Below are 19,868 nucleotides of genomic sequence, written 5' to 3'. Positions count from 1 at the left end.
GCCTCCTGTACATAAGTGAGACCAAACAGAGCCTTGGCGAAACACTTACACTCAGTCCACCAGGGACTGCTGGATCTCCCGGTTGCCAACCATTTTAACTCATCTTCCCATTCCCATAGTGACCTTAGAAACAAGGAACTGCAGATGGACACAAAAAGCTGTAGTACCGCAGCGGGACAGGCAGCATCTCTGGAGAGAAGGAATGGGTGACGTTTTGGGTCGAGACCCTTCTTCAGACCTTCTCTCAGTTCCTTCTTACACAAGGAACTGCAGATGCTGGTTTACAAAAAAAAGACACGAAGCGCTGGAGTAAATCAGCGTCACCTATCACTCCTCAACTGCACCTCATCTTCCACTTGGACAGTTTACAGTCAAAGGCATGAACAATGAATTCTCCAATCTGAGGTAATAATCATAATAATAATCAACGTTATTAGCCAAGTATGTTTTGCAACATACGAGGAATTTCATTTACCATACAGTGATTCCAATAAAAAGCAACAGAACACACAAAACACATTTTAACATGAACGTCCACCACAGTGACTCCTCCACATCCCTCACTGTGATGGAAGGCCAAAAAGAAAGTTCAATCTCTTCCCTTCGTTGATCTCCCGCGGTCGGGGGCCTCGAGCCTTCCGTTGACGGGGTGATCTTGGCTTCCGTAGCCGGTGGTCGAGCCCCCCACGTCGGGGCAATCAAGCTCCCGCATCGGGGGGGGGGGGATCTCAGCTCCCCTGCGCAGGACGATCGGACCCCGGGTCGGGACCCCAGCTCCTTCTGCGGCTTCCCGACATCGGTCTCTATCCGAGACTGCGAGCTGCCGACGGTGAAATCCACAGGCGTTGGAGCGTCAATCCCAGGCAAGGTGCTAAATCCACAGCCCCAAAGTCACTCCCGAGCAAGGCCTCCAGCTCCATGATGTTAGGCCGCAGAACAACCGGAGATATGATCCGGAAAACAATCGCATCTCCGGCAAGGTAAGAGATTGAAAAAAGTTTCCCCCGACCTCCTCCCCCACCCCCCCCCCACATAAAACAAACCGGAGAACATTAACACATACTTTTTAAAACACACTAAAAATAACAAAAAAGACATAAAGACATTGGCGAGGCTGCTATCGCTGATGGTGCCACCCGGTAGGTACCTAACCTACAACCCCTCATACTGTCTCCTTCCACTCATAAACCTCTCACTGACATTTCACTTCTCTTTCAAACCGTTTCCCTCCTCACCAGCTACCTTTTGTCTTCTCGTCCCCTGTATTCACCCTTTTCATCTCTGGCCTTCGATCACCCATCGGCCTATCGAACTGCCCACACACCCCCTCCCTGCTCAAATGCATCCACTTATAATTCGCCCGGCTTTGTCCCACCACCTTCCTTACTTCCAGCTTTCTCTCCCCCCACTACAGTCAGTCTGAAGAAGCCCGACCCAAATTGATGCCTATCCATGTCCTCCACTCCACAGATGCTGCCTACTAGCTACAGTACATTTATAGTTGATAAGAGTTGTTGGAGACATCCAATACAATACATTGAACTTTATTTTTCCGTTAGGAACTTTGGTTTCTGCAGCCATACAACAAAAAGAAACAATTCCACAAGACACACAACCAACTCAATTTACACAAACATCCATCACAGTGAATCTCCTCCTCGCTGTGATGGAAGGCAAAGTCTTGTCTCTCCCCTGCTCTCCATCCTCTCCCGATGTCAAAGCCCCCGGTGGGCGATGGTAAGTCCCGCGGCCGTTAAGGCCGCGCCGGCGATGTAAGGCCCTGCTCCGGGTCTTAACGTTGTAGCCCGATGTCGGGCCCCGCTCCGGGCCGTTTTCAGCCCCGCAACTCGGGCTGGAGAAGCTGCCGCCGCAGGAGCTCCGGAGAGCGGTCTGCCACCAGGGACCCGCGAGCTCCCGATGTCACCGTCCACCGGATGGAGCCTCTGAAGCTCCGGAGGCGGGTCGTAGCCGCGCGCCACCACAGCTCTCCACGCTCCTAGGCCTGCCAGCCCCACGATGGCAAGTTCGCAGGCTCCGCGACTGGAGCCCCCAGGTCGCTCCGGCTGGAGGCCTCTTCACCGAGCTAGGCTCCAACGACAACGGAGACCCGACAGGGAAAAGGTCGGGTCTCCCGTGCAGGGAAGAGATTCAAAAGTTTTCCTTCCCCCCACATACACACAGCTAAAAACAATATAAAAACCACAACAAACTATACACTCAACGGGACAAAAATTTAAAAAAGGACAGACGAACTGCAGGGGCAGCAGCCATTACAGCGCTGCCATTTTACAATATAAAACTTGCTTTAACTTCCGAACTAGAGGCACTGGTGATCTTTCCTGACTGGCTTCAATGTGGTTGACCCAAGACTGATTGTTGGTGATATTTATCCCGAGGTGATCTAGTTCCATGGATGAGGGACTTTCGGACCTGTGTATGGTCTGGAGATGTCCTACCTGGAACGGAGGGGTATGTGAGGGGATCGAGGGAGGTGTTTGTCATCGTGAAGGGTAGCGACAGGGCAGAATTGGTTCATGAACCAGAGAAAAGATAGTGGCTCAAAGGTGCCATCATAAGAGGGCATGAGTTTAGGGAAAGGAGCAAGGGAGGTCTGAGGAATGATTTTTTTTCACAAAGGGGCAGGTTGGAGTCAGGAGCACTCTGCCAGAGTGGGTGGTCGAGGCAGAAACTATCAACATTTAAAAAGCATCAAGACCAGCACTTGGATCCGGCACACATGGAATGTTGAGATGGGTTGTGCAAGATAAGGGTTCAGATGTTATGCAGTTGAGTTCCAGTTGTGGTAGCAGAGGTCCAGCTGTGGTGGATGGGGTCCAGCTGAGGTTCGAGTTGTGGTGCAATTGGGGGAGTCCAGTTGTGCTATGAATGAGGTCCAGTTGAGTTCCTGAGGAGCCCAAGCTCTGCTGCAGTTGAGGTCCAGCAGTGGTCCACGTGAAGTCCATCTTTGGTACAGTTGAGATCCACTTGTGGTAGATGAGGTCCAGGTCCTCCTCCAGTGCAGTTGTGATCCAGCTGTAGCCCAGATGAGGTCCTCAGGAGGTCCAGCTATGATGTAGGTGAAATCCAGATGTGGTAGATGAGGTCCAGTTGAGATCCAGCTGTGGTAGGTGAGCCACAAAATGCTAGAGTAACTCAGCGAGACAGGCAGCATCGATGGAGAGAAGGAATGGGTGACATTTCGGGTCGAGACCCTTATTAGATGAGATCCAGCTGTGGTAGATGAGATCCTGCCCTGGTAGATGAGGTCCAGTTGAGATCCAGCTGTGTGGATGAGATCCAGCTGTGGTAGATGAGGTCCAGTTGAGATCCAGCCGTGGTAGATAAAGTAAAGTAAAGTAAAGTAGCCTTTATTGTCATTCAGATCTTTCAGTGAGATCCAGTTGAGATCAATGAGATCCAGTTGAGATCCAGCTGAGGTAGATGAGGTCCAGTTGCAGTTGTGGTGTGTATGAGGTGCAGTGCTGCGGAGCAGGGCGCCGGGTGGGGATGGACCTCCTCAGGCGGTGTCCGGGCCCAACGGGCCGAGCGGCCTCCAGCAGGACAACAACGCAGGCCCCGCCCCGGCCGAGCCCCACCCCCACACGGCGTCACCGCGCACGCGTCACCACCGGGTGAGTGACAGGTCCCTGGCCCCGCCCCCGCCGTCACGTCAGTGCGTCACCGCCTTGGCTCCGCCCCGCAGCGGCGTCATTGCGTCACGGCGTTGTCCCCGGCGGAAGATGGCGGCCGAGAAGCCGAAGGCGGAGGGTGGGCGCGTGAAGATCGGCCACTACCGGCTGGGCGACACGCTGGGGGTCGGCACCTTCGGCAAGGTCAAGGGTGAGTGTGTCTGGGGCCAGCCTCACCCCCCCTGCCCGCGACCCCTGACCCCTGCTCCATGGTGCAGACCCCAACTGTGACCCCTGAACCCGCCCCCATTCCCCAGACCCCCACCCTGTGACCCCTGAACCCCACCCTATGATCCATTCCCCTTGAACCCCACCCTATGACCCCTGAACCCGTCCCCAGACCCCACCCTGTGACCCCTGACCCATTCCCCAGACCCCACCCGGTGACCTCTGACCCAACCTCCAGATCCCACCCTATGACACCTGACCCCACCCATGATCCTTGACCCCACCCGCTGTCCAGATTCCACCCCTACACCAATACCCCCCTCTCCCATACTTCGCCCCCCACCCCCAGTGTTCCGTCACTGCCCACCCCCCTGATCCGTTCCGTTGTCCCCCTCCCCACTCGTGCCCCTGGTACTCCCCACTCAACCTCACCCCACAGCCGCTCCCTGCTCCACAGCCCTTCCTCCACCACTGTTCTCCGCTCACTGTTCTCCCCTCTCGCTCTCTCGGCAGTCGGCATGCACGAGCTAACCCAGCACAAGGTGGCGGTGAAAATCCTCAACCGTCAGAAGATCCGCAGCCTGGACGTGGTTGGCAAAATCCGCCGCGAGATCCAGAACCTCAAACTCTTCAGACACCCGCACATCATCAAACTGCAAGTACCCAGGGTAGCTGGGGGAGGGCTCCCAGGCACCTGCCTGGCGGGGGGGAGTAACAGTGCAGGGCGCTGGCAAGATTGTTGGGGGTACCGCCGTCGTGGGACTGACGGACACTACAGGGTGGAACATATATGCAGCAAGCTGCCAGTGGAGATGCAGACCCAAGGAACTGCAGATAAGTTCATGTAATAGGGGCAGAATTAGGCCATTCGGCCCATCCAGTCTACTCCTCCATTCAAACGGCTGATCTATCCCTCCTTCTCCACCCCATTCCCCCCCTTTCTCCACTGACATCTGTACTAATCAAGAGGACTGGGGGGAAAAATCAACAGAGGGGTTAATTAAGAGGGGCGAAATAGAGCATGAAAAAGAGCTTGCGGGGAATATAAAAACTGACTCTAAAATCTTCTTTAGATGTGTGAAGAGTAACAGATTAATGAAGACAAATGTTCGTCCCTTACAGTCACGAGGAAGATGCTATGAGGCTGCAGGGTGACTTGGTTAGGTTGGGTGAGTGGGCAGATGCATGGCAGTTGCAGTATAATGTCGATAAATGTGAGGATATCCACTTTGGTGGGAAGAACAAGGTCCTACTGCAATTGTACAGGATCCTGGTGAGACCGCACCTAGAGTATTGTGTACAGTTATGGGCTCCTAATTTGAGGAAGGACGTTATTGCTATTGAGGGAGTGCAGCGTAGGTTCACCAGATTAATTCCCGGGATGGCGGGACTGACATATTACGAAAGAATGGGTCGACTGGGCTTTTATTCATTGGAATTTAGAAGGAAGAGATGGGATCTTTGAGAAACGTATAGAATTCTTACGGGATTGGACAGGCTAGATGCAGGAAAAATGTTCCCGATGTTGGGAGTCCAGAACCAGGGGTCACAGTTTAAGAATAAGGGGTAGGCCATTTAGGACTTAGATGAGGAAAAACATTTTCACCCAGGGAGTTGTGAATCTGTGAAATTCTCTGCTACAGAAGGCAGTAGAGGCCGATTCACTGGATGTTTTCAAGAGAGAGTTAGGTTTAGCTCTTAGGGCTGAAGGAATCAAGGGATATGGGGAAAAACCAGGAACGGGGTACTTTGAATGATCAGCAATGATCATATTGAATGGTGGTGCTGGCTCGAAGGGCCAAATGGTCCTACTCCTGCACCTATTTTCTATGAATGACCCCTACGTTTAGTACCTACTTTCCCAGACTCTTGGCATATATTCCCTCCTATGCCTTTGAGTACTCCTATTCGTTCCTTAGCTACCGTTTTGTTAACATATAAAATCTTTTGGGTTTTACCTTGCTTAGGAGTACATTTTTAATTCTGTATCTCAAATGTTTTTGTTTGTGATCTAAATCGTTGATATAAAACACATACAACGCTGTGGCACACCACGGGTCGCAGGCCTCAGGCCTGAAAAGCAGCCTTCTCCCATCAGCTGATCTACATCAGCGTAGGCTTGGCGATCGCTTTGCCCAACACCTCCGCTCAGTTCGCAATAACCAACCTGAACTCCCGGTGCCTCAGCACTCCCATTCCAAATCTGACCTTTCTGTCCTGGGCCTCCTCCATGGCCAGAGTGAGGACCACCATAAATTGGAGGAGTAGCACCTCATATTTTGCTTATGTAGTTTACACCCCAGCGGTTTGAACATTGACTTCTCCAATTTCAGACAGTTGCTACTTCCCCTCCCCTTCTCAGCTCTCCCTCAGACAACTGGCTCCTCCTCTTCCTTTCTTCTTCCCCCCACCCTCACATCAGTCTGAAGAAGGGTTTCAACCCGAAACGTTGCCTATTTCCTTCGCTCCGTAGATGCTGCCTCACCCGCTGAGTTTCTCCAGCATTTTTGTCTACCTTCTCCCATCACTCTCTGCTTCCTTCCATTAAGCTAATTCTGCCCAGTTAGCAAGCTCTCTCTGGATGTGATGTGATCTAACCTTCCAGAGCAGTCCACCGCAGGTGAAACCCTACCTGGGCGGTGGAGGCCGGTTCTCTGGATACTTTCAAGAGAGAGCTAGATAGGGCTCTTAAAAATAGCGGAGTCAGGGGATATGGGGAGAAGGCAGGAACGGGGTACTGATTGTGGATGATCAGCCATGATCATATTGAATGGCGATACTGGCTCAAAGGGCCGAAAGGCCTACTCCTGCACCTATTGTCTATTGTTTATCAAAGGCCCTGCCAATGTCCATATATAGACACGTGTACTGTCCTGCCCTTATTAATCCTCTTGATCTCCTCTTCAAAAGACACTTATGAGCTCTTCTGGTTCCTGCAGCTTAGAATATAGAACAGAATAATACAACTAGGGTTGCCAACTGTCCCGTTTTAGCCGTGACATCCCGTATATTGGGCTAAATTGGTTTGTCCCATATTTGACTGCTACTACTCCGGTCGCGGGGACTGTCGGGTCGGAGCGCCGCATCCGGCCCCGCCTCGCCCGTTCCATCATAGTGCAGCCCATGGAGTGCAGCAGCAGCAGCAGCGCCTCGCCCGTGGCCCCATCGGTCAGTCGGCAGCCCGGCCAGCTGTCCGACCTTCGGACCTTCGCTTACCGCCGACACCATCACCACCCCTCCTTCTCATGGCCGATCATCGGTTCATGAGTTGGATGGGGTGCCGGGGCCAAAACTCCTCAGCTGGCCCGCCGACTGGGCTTTGTGTGTAGTCCAGCACCCGGGCCAACTCATCATTCACCCAGCCACGGCCGAGTTGGTCAACGAATTGCCGTCGGGAATTTGTCCCTTATTTTGACCTTTTGTCTCTTATTTGGGAGTGAGAAAGTTGGCAACCCTAAGTACAGCACAGGAATAAAGCATTTCTGCTCACAATGTCCATGCCGAACATGATGGCAAATGAATATAATCTGCCCTGTCTGCACGTAATCCGTTTATCTGTATTTTTTAGTTTAGAGATGCAGCATGGAAACTGGTCCTCTGGCCCACCAAGTCCGTGCCGAGTTTGCGTTCACACTAGTTCTATGTTATCCCACTTTCTCATCCACTCCCTACACACTAGAGGGCAATTTACAGAGGACCATTTAACCTACAAACCCACACGTCTTTGGGATGTGGGAGGAAACCGGAGCACCCGGAGAAAACCCACTCGGTCACAGGGAGAATGTGCAAACTCCACACGGGCAGCACCCGAGGTCAGGATGGAACCTGAGTGTCCTGCACTGTGAGGCAGCAGCACTAGCCGCTGTGCCGCACCTGCATATCCAAGTGCCTGTAAAAATGCTTCTGAGAAACCCGTCGTATCTGCCTCTGCCACCAACCCACCACTCTGCTTAAAAAAACATGTTCTGCCTATCTCCTTTAAACTTTGCCCCTCTCCTTAAAGCTATGCCCTTGAGTCTTTGACATTTCCACCCTGGGAAAAAAAAGGTTATGACTGTCTACCCCGTGAATGCTTCTCGTAGTTTAATCAACTTCTATCAGGTCTCCCCACATCCTTCAAGCTCGGTCCACAAGGAATATGGTCTCCCAACACCTGCACTCCCCGCCCCCCCCATTCACGATGCAGTCCCTCCCGCTGGCCGGGGTCACTGCACGCCCTCTCACTCATCCCCATTTTGTGTTCCAGGTACCAAGTGATCAGTACTCCGACGGACATATTCATGGTGATGGAATACGTGTCTGGGGGAGAGCTGTTTGATTACATCTGCAAGAATGGCAAGGTGAGCAGGAGCTGTGAGTGTCTGGAGCCGCTGTGACCTGGGGCCAGAGTCTCGCAGAGTCTAGAGTGTAGTAGTACCGAGTAATCAGGGCGGCACGGTGGCGCAGCGCGTACAGCCGCTGTCTCACTGCGACAGAGACCCGGGCTCGATCCAGTCATTGTGTGGATTTCCTCCGGGTTTGCTCCCAAATCCCAAAGATATGTGAGTTTGTGTGGTGACGTCCTCTGCCCGTGGGACCACCGGTGCCGTCTCTGCCTGTATCACTCCCGGTGACATTCTCTGCCTGTATCACTCCCGGTGACATTCTCTGCCTGTATCACTCCCGGTGACATTCTCTGCCTGTATCTCTCCCGGTGACATTCTCTGCCCATGTCTCTCTGGGTGACGTTCTGTCTGTATGACAAAAGTGCTGGAGAAACTCAGTGGGTGCGGCAGCATCTACGGAGCAAAGGAAATAGGCAACATTTCGGGCTGAAACCCTTCTTCAGACGTTCTGTCTGTGCCTCTCTGGGTGATGTTCTCCGCCTGAGTTTCTCCCGGTGATGCTCGCTGCCTGTGGGACGCCTAGTGTCCCTGGCGACCGACCGGGTTGGAGTTGGGACGGGGGTGCGGACTGCATATACTATGCCTGACCCTGCCTGTGTTGTGCTGCTGCAGCTGGATGAGAAGGAGAGCCGGCGGCTCTTCCAGCAGATCATCTCGGCCGTGGACTACTGCCACCGGCACATGGTGGTCCACCGCGACCTGAAGCCAGAGAACGTGCTGCTGGACGCCCAGATGAACGCCAAGATCGCCGACTTCGGTAAGAGTTCCTGCTGTCTATCCTTGTTTTGGACACAACCAACTGCAAGTGCTGCATACAAAATAAACACAGAGTGCTGGAGTAACTCAACGGGTCAGGCAGTATCTGTGGAGAACGTGGATAGGTGACGTTTCACAGAGTGCTGGAGTAACTCAGCGGGTCAGGCCGTATCTGTGGAGAACGTGGATAGGTGACGTTTCAGAGTGCTCGAAGTGGAAATGTGGTGGGAATGGATCAGGATATGGGAATAATGATTCAGATTCAGATTCAGATTCAACTTTAATTGTCATTGTCAGTGTACAGTACAGAGACAACAAAATGCAGTTAGCATCTCCCTGGAAGAGCGACATAGAATATGAGCAATAAATAAATCTATTTACATGCATACAGTCATAGTGTTTTTCCTGGTGGGAGGAGTGTCCGGGGGGGTGGGGGGTGATTGGCAGTCATCGAGGTACGGTGTTGAGTAGTGTAACAGCCGCAGGGAAGAAGCTGTTCCTGGACCTGCTGGTCCGGCAACGGAGAGACCTGTAGCGCCTCCCGGATGGTAGGAGGGTAAACAGTCTATGGTTGGGGTGAGAGCAGTCCTTGGCGATGCTGAGCGCCCTCCGCAGACAACGCTTGCTCTGGACAGACTCAATGGAGGGGAGCGAGGAACCGGTGATGCGTTGGGCAATTTTCACCACCCTCTGCAGTGCTTTCCGGTCGGAGACAGAGCAGTTGCCATACCATACTGTGATACAGTTGGTAAGGATGGAAGTGAGATTGTGATCCGGGGATGGGGTTGGGGCCAGGTGGCAGATCGAGCAGGGATTAGGAATGTGAGGGGAATGGAGCTGGAAGCGGGAATGTGGTGCGGTGATTGACTAGAAAATGGGAATATGAGTTGGGAAAATGGTTGGAAGTGGGAATCTGGTGCGGAGATAGATGAGGGGATGGGAATATAATTTGGGAATGATGCCGGAGCGGGAATGTGATGTGGGGTCAGAGCAGGGATTGGGAATATGAGTTGGGAATGTGATTTGGGAAACATAGAAACATAGAACATAGAAATTAGGTGCAGGAGTAGGCCATTCGGCCCTTCGAGCCTGCACCGCCATTCAATATGATCATGGCTGATCATCCAACTCAGTATCCCGTACCTGCCTTCTCTCCGTACCCTCTGATCCCCTTAGCCACAAGGGCCACATCTAACTCCCTCTTAAATATAGCCAATGAACTGGCCTCGACTACCCTCTGTGGCAGAGAGTTCCATAGATTCACCACTCTCTGTGTGAAAAAAGTTCTTCTCATCTCGGTTTTAAAGGATTTCCCCCTTATCCTTAAGCTGTGACCCCTTGTCCTGGAATGGCGTGTGTTGTGGGGGGTGGGGCTGGGTGTGGGAGGGTGACATTGAGCGGGCCGTTACCTGGCCTTGCCCCATGTATCCGTGGTAACGGGGGGTGTACCTGCGCTTCCTCACCTGCCCAGGTCTCTCCAACATGATGTCGGACGGGGAGTTCCTGAGAACCAGCTGTGGCTCCCCCAACTACGCTGCACCTGAGGTCATCTCTGGCAGGTAGGGCCCGTGGCCAACGGTGCCGGGCGGCGGGACAGCGTGGGGGTGGGGTGAGGTAGGGATGGGATGGGATTAGGATGGGGTGGGGTGGGATGGGATTGAGATTGGGATGGGGTGGGATGGGATTGAGATTAGAATGGGGTGTGATAGGGATGGGTTGGGGATCTGATGGGGATGGGATGAGGATAGCGTGGGGATGGGATGGGGATGTTATGGGGTGGAGATGGGCATGGGATTGGGTGGGGTGGGGGTGCAGTGGGAAGCGGTGGGCCGGGCCAGGGTGTGATGGGATTGGGATGAGGGATGAGATGGGGTGGGATTGGATGGGGTGGACCGGGGGGGGTGTGGTGATGTGGGTGCTGACCCCCCTCCCCCCCCCCCCCCCCACCCCCCCAGGCTGTACGCGGGGCCAGAGGTGGACATCTGGAGCTGCGGGGTGATCCTGTACGCCCTGTTGTGCGGCACCCTCCCCTTCGACGACGACCACGTGCCCATGCTCTTCAAGAAGATCTGCGACGGCATCTTCTACACGCCGCAGTACCTCAACCCGTCCGTCACCAGCCTCCTCAAGCACATGCTGCAGGTCGACCCCATGAAGAGGACCACCATCAAGGACATCCGGTCAGTGGAGGCGTCCCCGCCCCCGCCCTGTCTCTGCCATGCCCTCCAGCTCACCCACCCCTCGACTCTCCCACCCCCTGCTCACCCACCCCCCGCTCACCATCCCCCGGCTCACCCACCCCACTCCACCCCCTGGCTCTCCACGTCCCCGTCCCCCCCAGCCCCTTGTCCACTTGCTCACGGAAGGTCCTTCAACGTGTGCTGTTTGTGCAACAGTGGTGTATTTCAGCATGTGCTGTATGTGGAACACCGGGTCCTTTACAATGTGCTGCATATGCAGCGCCGGACCCTTCAGCGTGTGCTCTCTGTGTAGCACCGGATACTTTAGCGTGCGCTGTCCATGCATAGATACATAGAAAATAGGTGCAGGAGTAGGCAATTCGACCCTTCGAGCCAGCAACGCCATTCAATGTGATCATGGCTGATCATCCAAAATCAGTACCCCGTTCCTGCTTTTTCGCCACATCCCTTGTTTCCGTTAGCCCTAAGAGATAAATCTAACTCTCTCTTGAAAAACATCCAGTGAATTGGCCTCCACTGCCTTCTGTGGCACAGAATTCCACATTCTTAAACTTTGACCCCTGGTTCTGGACTCCCCCAACATCGGGAACATGTTTCCTGCCTCTAGCGTGTCCACACCCTTAACAATCTTATATATTTCAATGAGACCCCTCTCATCCTTCTAAACTCCAGAGTGTACAAGCCCAGCTGCTCCATTCTCTCAGCATATGACAGTTACCACAGTTTAAGAATAAGGAGTAAGCCATTTAGAACGGAGACGTGGAAATACTTTTCCTCACAGAGTTGTGAGTCTGTGGAATTCTCTGCCTCAGAGGGCGGTGGAGGCCGGTTCTCTGGATACTTTCAAGAGAGAGCTAGATAGGGCTCTTAAAGATAGAGACCCAGCCTGCTCAACCTCTCCCTGTAGCTCACACTTGTAGGACCTCATCCTGTTTTCTACCGATGTCGTTGGTACTTGCGTGCGCCACGACAAGTGGCTTGATGCCGTCACCCTGCAGAATGCCCTGCAGCTGCTCAGACCTTGACCCTTGCACCAGGGAGGCAACATACCCATCCTGGAGTCCCTTTTGTAACTGCAGAAAAGGCCATCAATTCCCCCTTACAATGGAATCCACCATCACTGCAGCTCTCCCCCTCTTTTTCCCACATTCCTGTGCAGCAGAGTCCTCCATGGTGAAATGGACCTGGCTGCTACTGCTTTCTCCTGATCAGCCATCTCCCCCCAACGGTATCCTGTAGCGTGAGCTGCCCATGTGACGGCGTGTCCTGTAGCGTGTGCTGCCCATGTGACGGCGTCCTGTAGCGTGTGCTGCCCGTGTGATGGCATGTCCTGTAGCTTGTGTTGTCCATGTGATGGCCTCCTGTAGCGTGTGATGTCTGTGACAAAGTCCTGTAGCATGTTGTCCATGTGAGGCGTGTTCTCTAGCATGTGCTTTCATTGTGATGGTGTGTCCTGTAGCGTGTGCTGCCCTTCTGACGGCGTGCCCTGTAGCGTGTTTCCGTGTGAGGCATGTCCTGTAGCCAGTTGTCCATGAAGGCGTGTCCTGTAGCGTGTTCTCCATGTGAGGCTTGTCCTGTAGCGTGATGTCTATGTGAGGCGTGTCCTGTGGCGTGTTGTCCATGATGGCATGTCCTGTAGCGTGTTGGCCGTGTGAGGCGTGTCCTGTAGCGTGATGTCCGTGTGAGGCGTGTCCTGTGGCGTGTTGTCCGTGTGAGGTGTGTCCTGTAGCGTGTTGTCCGTGTGAGGTGTGTCCTGTAGCGTGATGTCCGTGTGAGGCGTGTCCTGTGGCGTGTTGTCCATGTGATGGCTGTCCTGCAGCGTGTTGTCCATGTGAGGCGTCCTGTAGCGTGTTGGCCGTGACGGTGTGTCCTGTAGTGTGTGATGGCGTGTCCTGTAGTGTGTTGTCTGTTTGAGGTATGTCCTGTAGCGTTTGTTGTCCATGTGTTGGCATGTAATGTAGCGCGTGTTGGCGTGTCGTGTAGCGCGTGTTGTCCATGTGACGGCATGTCATGTAGCGCGTGTTGTCCGTTTGATGGTGTGTCCTGTAGCGTGTTGTCTGTGTGACGGCATCCTGTAGCATGTTGTCCGTGTGATGGCGTGTTGTCCGTGTGACGACGTCCTGTAGCGTGTGTTGTCCGTGTGATGGCATCCTGTAGCATGTTGTCCGTGTGACAATGTGTCCTGGAGCATGTTGTCCGTGTGAGGCGTGTCCTGTAGCGTGTGTTGTCTGTGTGATAGCATGTCCTGTAGCGTGTTGTCTGTGGGACGGCATCCTGTAGGGTGTGTTGTCCATGTGATGGTGTGTGCTGTAGCGTGTGATGCCCGTGTGATGCCGAATCCTGTAGAGTGTAATGGCGTATCCTGTAACGTGTGTTGCCCGTGTAACGGCGTGTCCTGTAGCGTGTGTTGCCTGTGTAACGGCGTGTCCTGTAGCGTGTGTTGTCTGTGTGATAGCATGTCCTGTAGCGTGTTGTCTGTGGGACGGCATCCTGTAGGGTGTGTTGTCCATGTGATGGTGTGTGCTGTAGCGTGTGATGCCCGTGTGATGCCGAATCCTGTAGAGTGTAATGGCGTATCCTGTAACGTGTGTTGCCCGTGTAACGGCGTGTCCTGTAGCGTGTGTTGCCTGTGTAACGGCGTGTCCTGTAGCGTGTGTTGCCCATGTAAAGGCGTGTCCTGTAGCATGTAACGGTGTGTCCTGTGGCGTATGCAGCCCACGTGACAGCGTGGCCTGTAGCGTGTAAGGGCGTATCCTGTAACATGTGCTGACCGTGTGATAGCATCTCCTGTAGCGTGTAACAGCATATGCTGCCCATGTAACGCTGTGAGTGTAGCGTGTGCTCCCATGTGACGGTGTGTGTGTAGCGTGTGCCGCAGTGTGATGGCGTGTGTGTGGCGTGTATTCCCGTGTGACGGCGTGTGTGTAACATGTGCTTCGCATGTGACGCCGTGTGTGTAGTGTGTGCTCCCGTGTGACGGCGTGTGTGTAGCGTGTGCTGTGTGACTGCGTGTGTGTAACGTGTGCTGCCCATGTAACGGCATGTTTAATGTGTGCTGCCCAATTGATGGCATGTGTGTAGCGTGTGCTACCATGTCACGGCATGTGTGTAGCATTTACTCCCGTATAACGGCGTGTGTGTAGCGTGTACTCCCATGTCACTGCGTGTGTGTAGCGTGTGCTCCCGTGTGACGGCGGGCTGCTTCTCCACAGGGAGCACGAGTGGTTCAAACAGGAGCTGCCCAAGTACCTGTTCCCGGAGGACCCAGCCTACAGCAGCAGCATGATTGATGACGAGGCCCTGCGGGAGGTGTGTGAGAAGTTTGAGTGTGCCGAGGAGGAGGTGCTGAGCTGCCTGTACAGCCGCGAGCACCACGACCCGCTGGCCGTGGCCTACCACCTCATCATCGACAACCGCCGCATCATGCAGGAGGCCAAGGACTTCTACCTAGCCTCCAGCCCGCCCGACAGCGCCTCCTTCCTGGACGAGCAGCTGATGGTCCGGGCCCACCCCGAGCGCATGCCCTTCCTGGTGGCCGACACCGCCGCCCGGCCCCGGCACACCCTCGACGAGCTCAACCCACAGAAGGCCAAGCACCTCGGCGTGCGGCGCGCCAAGTGGCATCTGGGCATTCGCTCACAGAGCCGGCCCAACGACATCATGGCAGAGGTGTGCCGCTCCATGAAGCAGCTCGACTACCAGTGGAAGGTGAGGGGAGAAGAGGGAGAGAGGGGAGGGAGAGGGGAGTAGGGAGGGAGGGGGAGAGGGGAGGGGGAGGGAGGGAGGGGGAGAGGGGAGGAAGAGGGAAAGGGGGAGAGGGGAGGGGGAGTGGGGAGGGAGTGAGGGGAGAAGGGAGGGGGAGAGAGGGAAGGGGAGGGAGATGGTGAGGAGTGGGAGGGTAGGGGAGGAAGAGGGAAAGGGGGAGAGGGGAGGGGGAGTGGGGAGGGAGTGAGGGGAGAAGGGAGGGGGAGAGAGGGGAGGGGAAGCGGGTGAGGGATAGGAGAGGGAGGGAGGGGCAGAGGGGAGAGGGAAGGGAGGGAGATGGAGTGGGAGGGTGGGGGAGAGGGGATGGAGGGGGAATGAGGGAGGGAGAGAGGTGTGCCGCGCCATGCAGCAGCTCGACTACGAGTGGAAGGTGGGGTGGGGGGAGAGGATGGAGGGTGGGGGAATGAGTGGGGTGGGGGAATGAGGAGGGTGGGGGAATGACGAGGGTGGGGGCGGGAGGGAGGTGGAATGAGGGTCAACGAGGGTCCCACATCCCAAAGACGTGCCAGTTTGTTTGTTTATAGGCTTCTGTAAATTGTCCCGAGTGTGTAGGATAGAACTAGTGTACCGGATTATCATTGGTTGGCTGGGACTCTGGGCCGAAGGGCCTGTTTTACGCTGTATCTCTAAAACTAAGACTAAAACACGAGTCACCAAGGCAGAGGAGGATCGAGACCAAGTGTAAATGGGATTAGACAGCTAGATTCTCAATGGTCAGCATGGGCTTGGTGGGCCGAAGGGCCTGTTTCTGTGCTGGATGCCGTTAAGACTCACGTTGATCCATCCCTTCCCTTCTTTCCCAATTGTCCCTACTCTCTGCATGGTTCAAAACCATCCTCCCTCTAGGTAGACAAAATATGCTGGAGTAACTCGCCGGGAAAGGCAGCATCTCCGGAGAGAAGGAACGGGTGACGTTTCGGGTCGAGACCCTTCTTCAGATCCTCTAGACATTCCCTTTCCCTCGTTCTGCTCCATCCCTTGCTTCCACCTCGTGTGCGCTCTCTAACGCCCTCCCGTCTCGAAAGAGTTCAGAGATGGACTCGAGGGCCTGAGCTAGGATTGGGCACGGCAGGACTCTATTCCTTGGAGCACAGGAGGATGAGGGGTGATCTTATAGAGGTGTACAAAAGCATGAGGGGCATAGATAGGGTGAATGCACAGTCTTTTACCCAGAGTAGGGGAATAAACAAACAGCCATAGGTTTAAGGTGGGGGGGGGGAGTTTGAATCGGAATTTGAGGGGGTCACTTTTTCACACAAAGGGTGGTGGGTGTATGGAACAAGCTGCCAGAGGAGGTAGTTAAGGCTGGGACTATCCCAACGTTTAAGAAACAGTTGGACAGGGACATGGATAGGACAGGTTTGGAGGGATATGGGCCAAACGCAGGCAGGTGGGACTAGTGTAGCTGGGACATGTGGGTTGGGCATGGAGGAGTTGGGCCAAAGGGCCTGTCTCCGTGCGGTGTGATGTTGTGACTCTCCTCGCCCTGCCACCACCACAGCTGGTGAACCCGTACCACCTGCGGGTGCGGAAGCTGAACACCATGACGGGCACCTTCTCCAAGATGAGTCTGCAGCTTTACCAGGTGGACAGCAGGACCTACCTGGTGGACTTCCGCAGCATCGACGGTGAGTGCATCCCCCCTCCCTGACAATGCTCACCACAGTGGTGGGACATGCCAGGGTTGGGCCAGGGTCAGGGTGGCTGCTGGGGAATGGGGTGGGAGGGATGGGGTTTTGGGGGGGGGGGAGTTTGTGCACCTTGTGTGTTGTGACTGTCGGCAGAACAATCTCCCTCCGCGGATGAATGAAGTTTTAACGTGTCGTGTTGGGAGCTTGTGGAGGGAGTGAGGCAGAGTTTGTGTAGGGGTGGAAGCAGGGTGAGCGGTGGGGTATAGTGTGTGTGGGGTAGAGTGTGTGTGTGTGGGGTAGTGTGTGGGGGGGGGTAGAGTGTGTGGGGGGGTAGAGTGTGTGGGGTAGTGTGGGGGGGGTAGAGTGTGTGGGATGGGGTAGAGTGTGTGTGGGATGGGGTAGTGTGTGGGGTAGAGTGCGTGTGTGTGGGGTAGAGTGTGTGTGTGTGTGTGTGGGGGGGGGTAGAGTGTGTGTGTGGGGTAGAGTGTGTGTGTGCTGGGAAAGTGTGTGTGTGCTGGGATAGAGTGTGTGTGTGTGCTGGGATAGTGTGTGTGTGTGCTGGGGTAGAGTGTGTGCCGGGGTAGAGTGTGTGTGTGCCGGGGTAGAGTGTGTGTGTGCTGGGATAGAGTGTGTGTGTGTGGTGTAGAGTGTGTGTGTGCCGGGGTAGAGTGTGTGTGTGCTGGGAAAGTGTGTGTGTGCTGGGATAGAGTGTGTGTGTGTGCTGGGATAGTGTGTGTGTGTGCTGGGGTAGAGTGTGTGCCGGGGTAGAGTGTGTGTGTGCCGGGGTAGAGTGTGTGTGTGCTGGGATAGAGTGTGTGTGTGTGGTGTAGAGTGTGTGTGTGCCGGGGTAGAGTGTGTGTGTGCTGGGATAGAGTGTGTGTGTGCTGGGGTAGAGTGTGTGTGGGGTAGAGTGTGTGTGTGTGTGTGGGATAGAGTGTGTGTGGGTTGGGGTAGTGTGCCAGGGTAGAGTGTGTTCTTCCTGCTTACCCTGCCTCTCTCCATACAGCGGAGGAGTGCGCGGAGACTCGCTCGGGCAATGCCACCCCACACCGCTGTGGCTCAATCAGCAGCCAGGGCCAATCCAGCCTGAAGGGCGAGTCGGACTCGGTGAGCAAGCCTGCGGACGGCCCCGTGCCGGGCGAGCTGCCGCTGCCGCTGCCGCTGCCTTTACCGTTGCCGCCGCCGCTCCTCGAGCCGGCACCAGGACCCGGCAGCCACGTCATCGAGTTCTTCGAGATGTGCGCCAACCTGATCAAGCTGCTGGCCCGGTAGCCAGCGGCCGCCCTCTCCTCCCGCGCCGCGGACCAACACACCAAACGCTTGCAGGCAGCTCGATCCGCAACCCTCTGCTCCCCTCGTGCCGGGGAGGCTGGAGGGCGGTGGGAACAGGGCAGTGAGCCCCAGTATTCTCCCTTCCCCACCCGCCCCACTCTCTGTGTCTGTGTCACCCGCGCTGGCTGGCTGGCTGGCTGCTGTCAAATCCATTGCTCTGCTCTCAAGCCTTCCATTCCAGCTAAGGCTGTGTCCGTCCAGTCGGACCCCAGTGTTTGTGACCCCCCCCCCCCCCCCCCGACCACCAAGCTACATGGGTGCGGCTTCCCCGTGGAGGTGAGCAGCTGGACGGGCAACCTTTTGTGTGGGGACCAGGGGTGGGCTGTGCCTGAGACATCCTGACCGGTGGGGCAGTGTACATGCGGTGATGTTGCCTTACTGTAGCTCCTTGCTCAGCCTCATATCTCTGACACGCTTGACACCGCAGTTGTTTGCATAAACCTGAGGGTTCAAACCATTAATTCTAGGATCCTGGACCCAGACCATACTCTAGGCTAACGTTCACACCTGGGGACGTAGTTCTGCAGGCAGCACCTTGATGCATCCAGACACACACACAGAGTGCTGGAGGAACTCAGCGTGTCTGGCAGCATCTGTGAAGGCAAAATAGGCAGGTGACGTTTCGGGTCGGGACCCTTCTTCAGACTGACCAGACGGAGGGTGCTGGTGGTGGTCCATCACTGCTACTGCACAGGTCCACAGCACCTCAGGGATGCCCTTGGTCAGGGTATCCAGGTATGTTCTGAATTTGGAGCAAAAAATCACATCTCGCTGAAGGAACGGACACAAGGTCCCCACTGGAATTGACACAGAGTGCTGGAGTAACTCAGCGGGTCAAGCAGCGTCCCTGGAGAACATGGATAGGTGACGTTTCACAGAATGCTGGAGTAACTTAACGGGTCAGGCAGCGTCCCTGGAGAACGTGGACAGGTGACGTTTCAGTTCTGGACCCTTCTTCAATCTGAAGAACGTCTCGACTTGAAAGGTCGTCAGTCCATTCCCTCTACAGTTGCTGCCTGAGCCGTCGAGTTCCTGCAGCGTTTTGTTGCGATCAGGATTGCAGCCTCCTGGTCACACCGAACCTTGCTCTGGGCTAACGATTAACCAGGTCATTGGCCGCTGTGTTGGTTGTTGAACATGATGTTGTTTGTGCCCTCACTTGCTTTACTCTACTGGCTGCGGGGATTACAGTGAGGCTCGCTTACTTCCCGCAGATAATGTTGGGTTTGGTAGTGATAAGATGGTATTCACTGCAGATCGGGGATCCCATCAGATGTATCGAGGTCTGGGACTTGATCAGATGACTCAAGCTCGGCATGGGTGCCCAGCGGTAGAGTTGCTGTCTCACAGTGCCAGAGACCCGGGTTCAATCCTGACTACCGTCGCTGTCTGTATGGAGTTTGTACCTTCTCCCCATGACCACGTGGGTTATCTCCAAGTGCTCCGGTTTCCTCGCACATCCCAAAGACGTGCGGGTTTGTAGGTTAATTGGCTTCTGATAATGTGTTGGATATAACTAGTGAACTGTTCGGTGAGCCGATGGGCCTGTCTCCATGCTGTACCTCAAAGTGTGAAGCCTGATCGGATGTTGCAAGGTGTGGGACATGATCAGATGCCTGGAACTCTGGGACCTGGTCAGATACTTGGTACTGATCCAGGAGAGTGCCCGTCCCTGCTCACGTTTAGCTGCTTCCACCACTGCAGCCCGACAATGGGCTGAGCTGTTGGACCTCCTGCCGAATTCCCAGAGCCTGGGTAGACACAAGATTGAATCCACAATTCAGACTTACAGGAACATTAGTGTGGGATTTAGGGAATTTGGAATTGGAGGGGTGAGATGGTGCAGAGAAGGTTTATCTCCCGTTCATACATTCTGGGAACACCACCAGGGAAGGACAGGCAGTATGTAAGGATGTGCACTGTGTTTCTGCAGATACCTAT

General features: G+C 54.9%; 1 protein-coding gene and 1 long non-coding RNA gene across 4 annotated transcripts; both read left to right on the top strand.

Annotated features, from left to right (window-relative positions):
• Positions 1 to 2,252: 2,252 nt before the first annotated feature.
• Positions 2,253 to 3,576, top strand: LOC116971376. Of its 3 annotated transcripts, none has more exons than XR_004411482.1 (4): positions 2,253 to 3,005; positions 3,061 to 3,128; positions 3,261 to 3,337; positions 3,402 to 3,576. It is a non-coding gene; the product is annotated as an uncharacterized LOC116971376 (long non-coding RNA). The 3 variants fall into 3 exon arrangements; XR_004411484.1 differs by having other exon boundaries at positions 3,261 to 3,346; positions 3,427 to 3,576; XR_004411483.1 differs by having other exon boundaries at positions 3,221 to 3,337.
• Positions 3,577 to 3,702: 126 nt separating this feature from the next.
• prkaa1 (protein kinase AMP-activated catalytic subunit alpha 1) lies at positions 3,703 to 18,688 on the top strand. The gene is made up of 9 exons (XM_033018508.1): positions 3,703 to 3,840; positions 4,371 to 4,512; positions 8,104 to 8,197; positions 8,855 to 8,999; positions 10,470 to 10,557; positions 10,954 to 11,178; positions 14,412 to 14,907; positions 16,466 to 16,592; positions 17,602 to 18,688. The coding sequence occupies exons 1-9, from the start codon at positions 3,741 to 3,743 to the stop codon at positions 17,865 to 17,867; spliced, it is 1,683 nt and encodes a 560-aa protein (XP_032874399.1). The 5' UTR covers positions 3,703 to 3,740; the 3' UTR covers positions 17,868 to 18,688.
• The last annotated feature ends 1,180 nt before the right edge of the window (positions 18,689 to 19,868 follow it).

The sequence above is a fragment of the Amblyraja radiata genome, chromosome 3 (genome assembly GCF_010909765.2).
Source record: "Amblyraja radiata isolate CabotCenter1 chromosome 3, sAmbRad1.1.pri, whole genome shotgun sequence".
NCBI classification, from domain to species: Eukaryota; Metazoa; Chordata; class Chondrichthyes; order Rajiformes; family Rajidae; genus Amblyraja; species Amblyraja radiata.
This window is presented reverse-complemented; position numbering and strand designations above follow the sequence as displayed.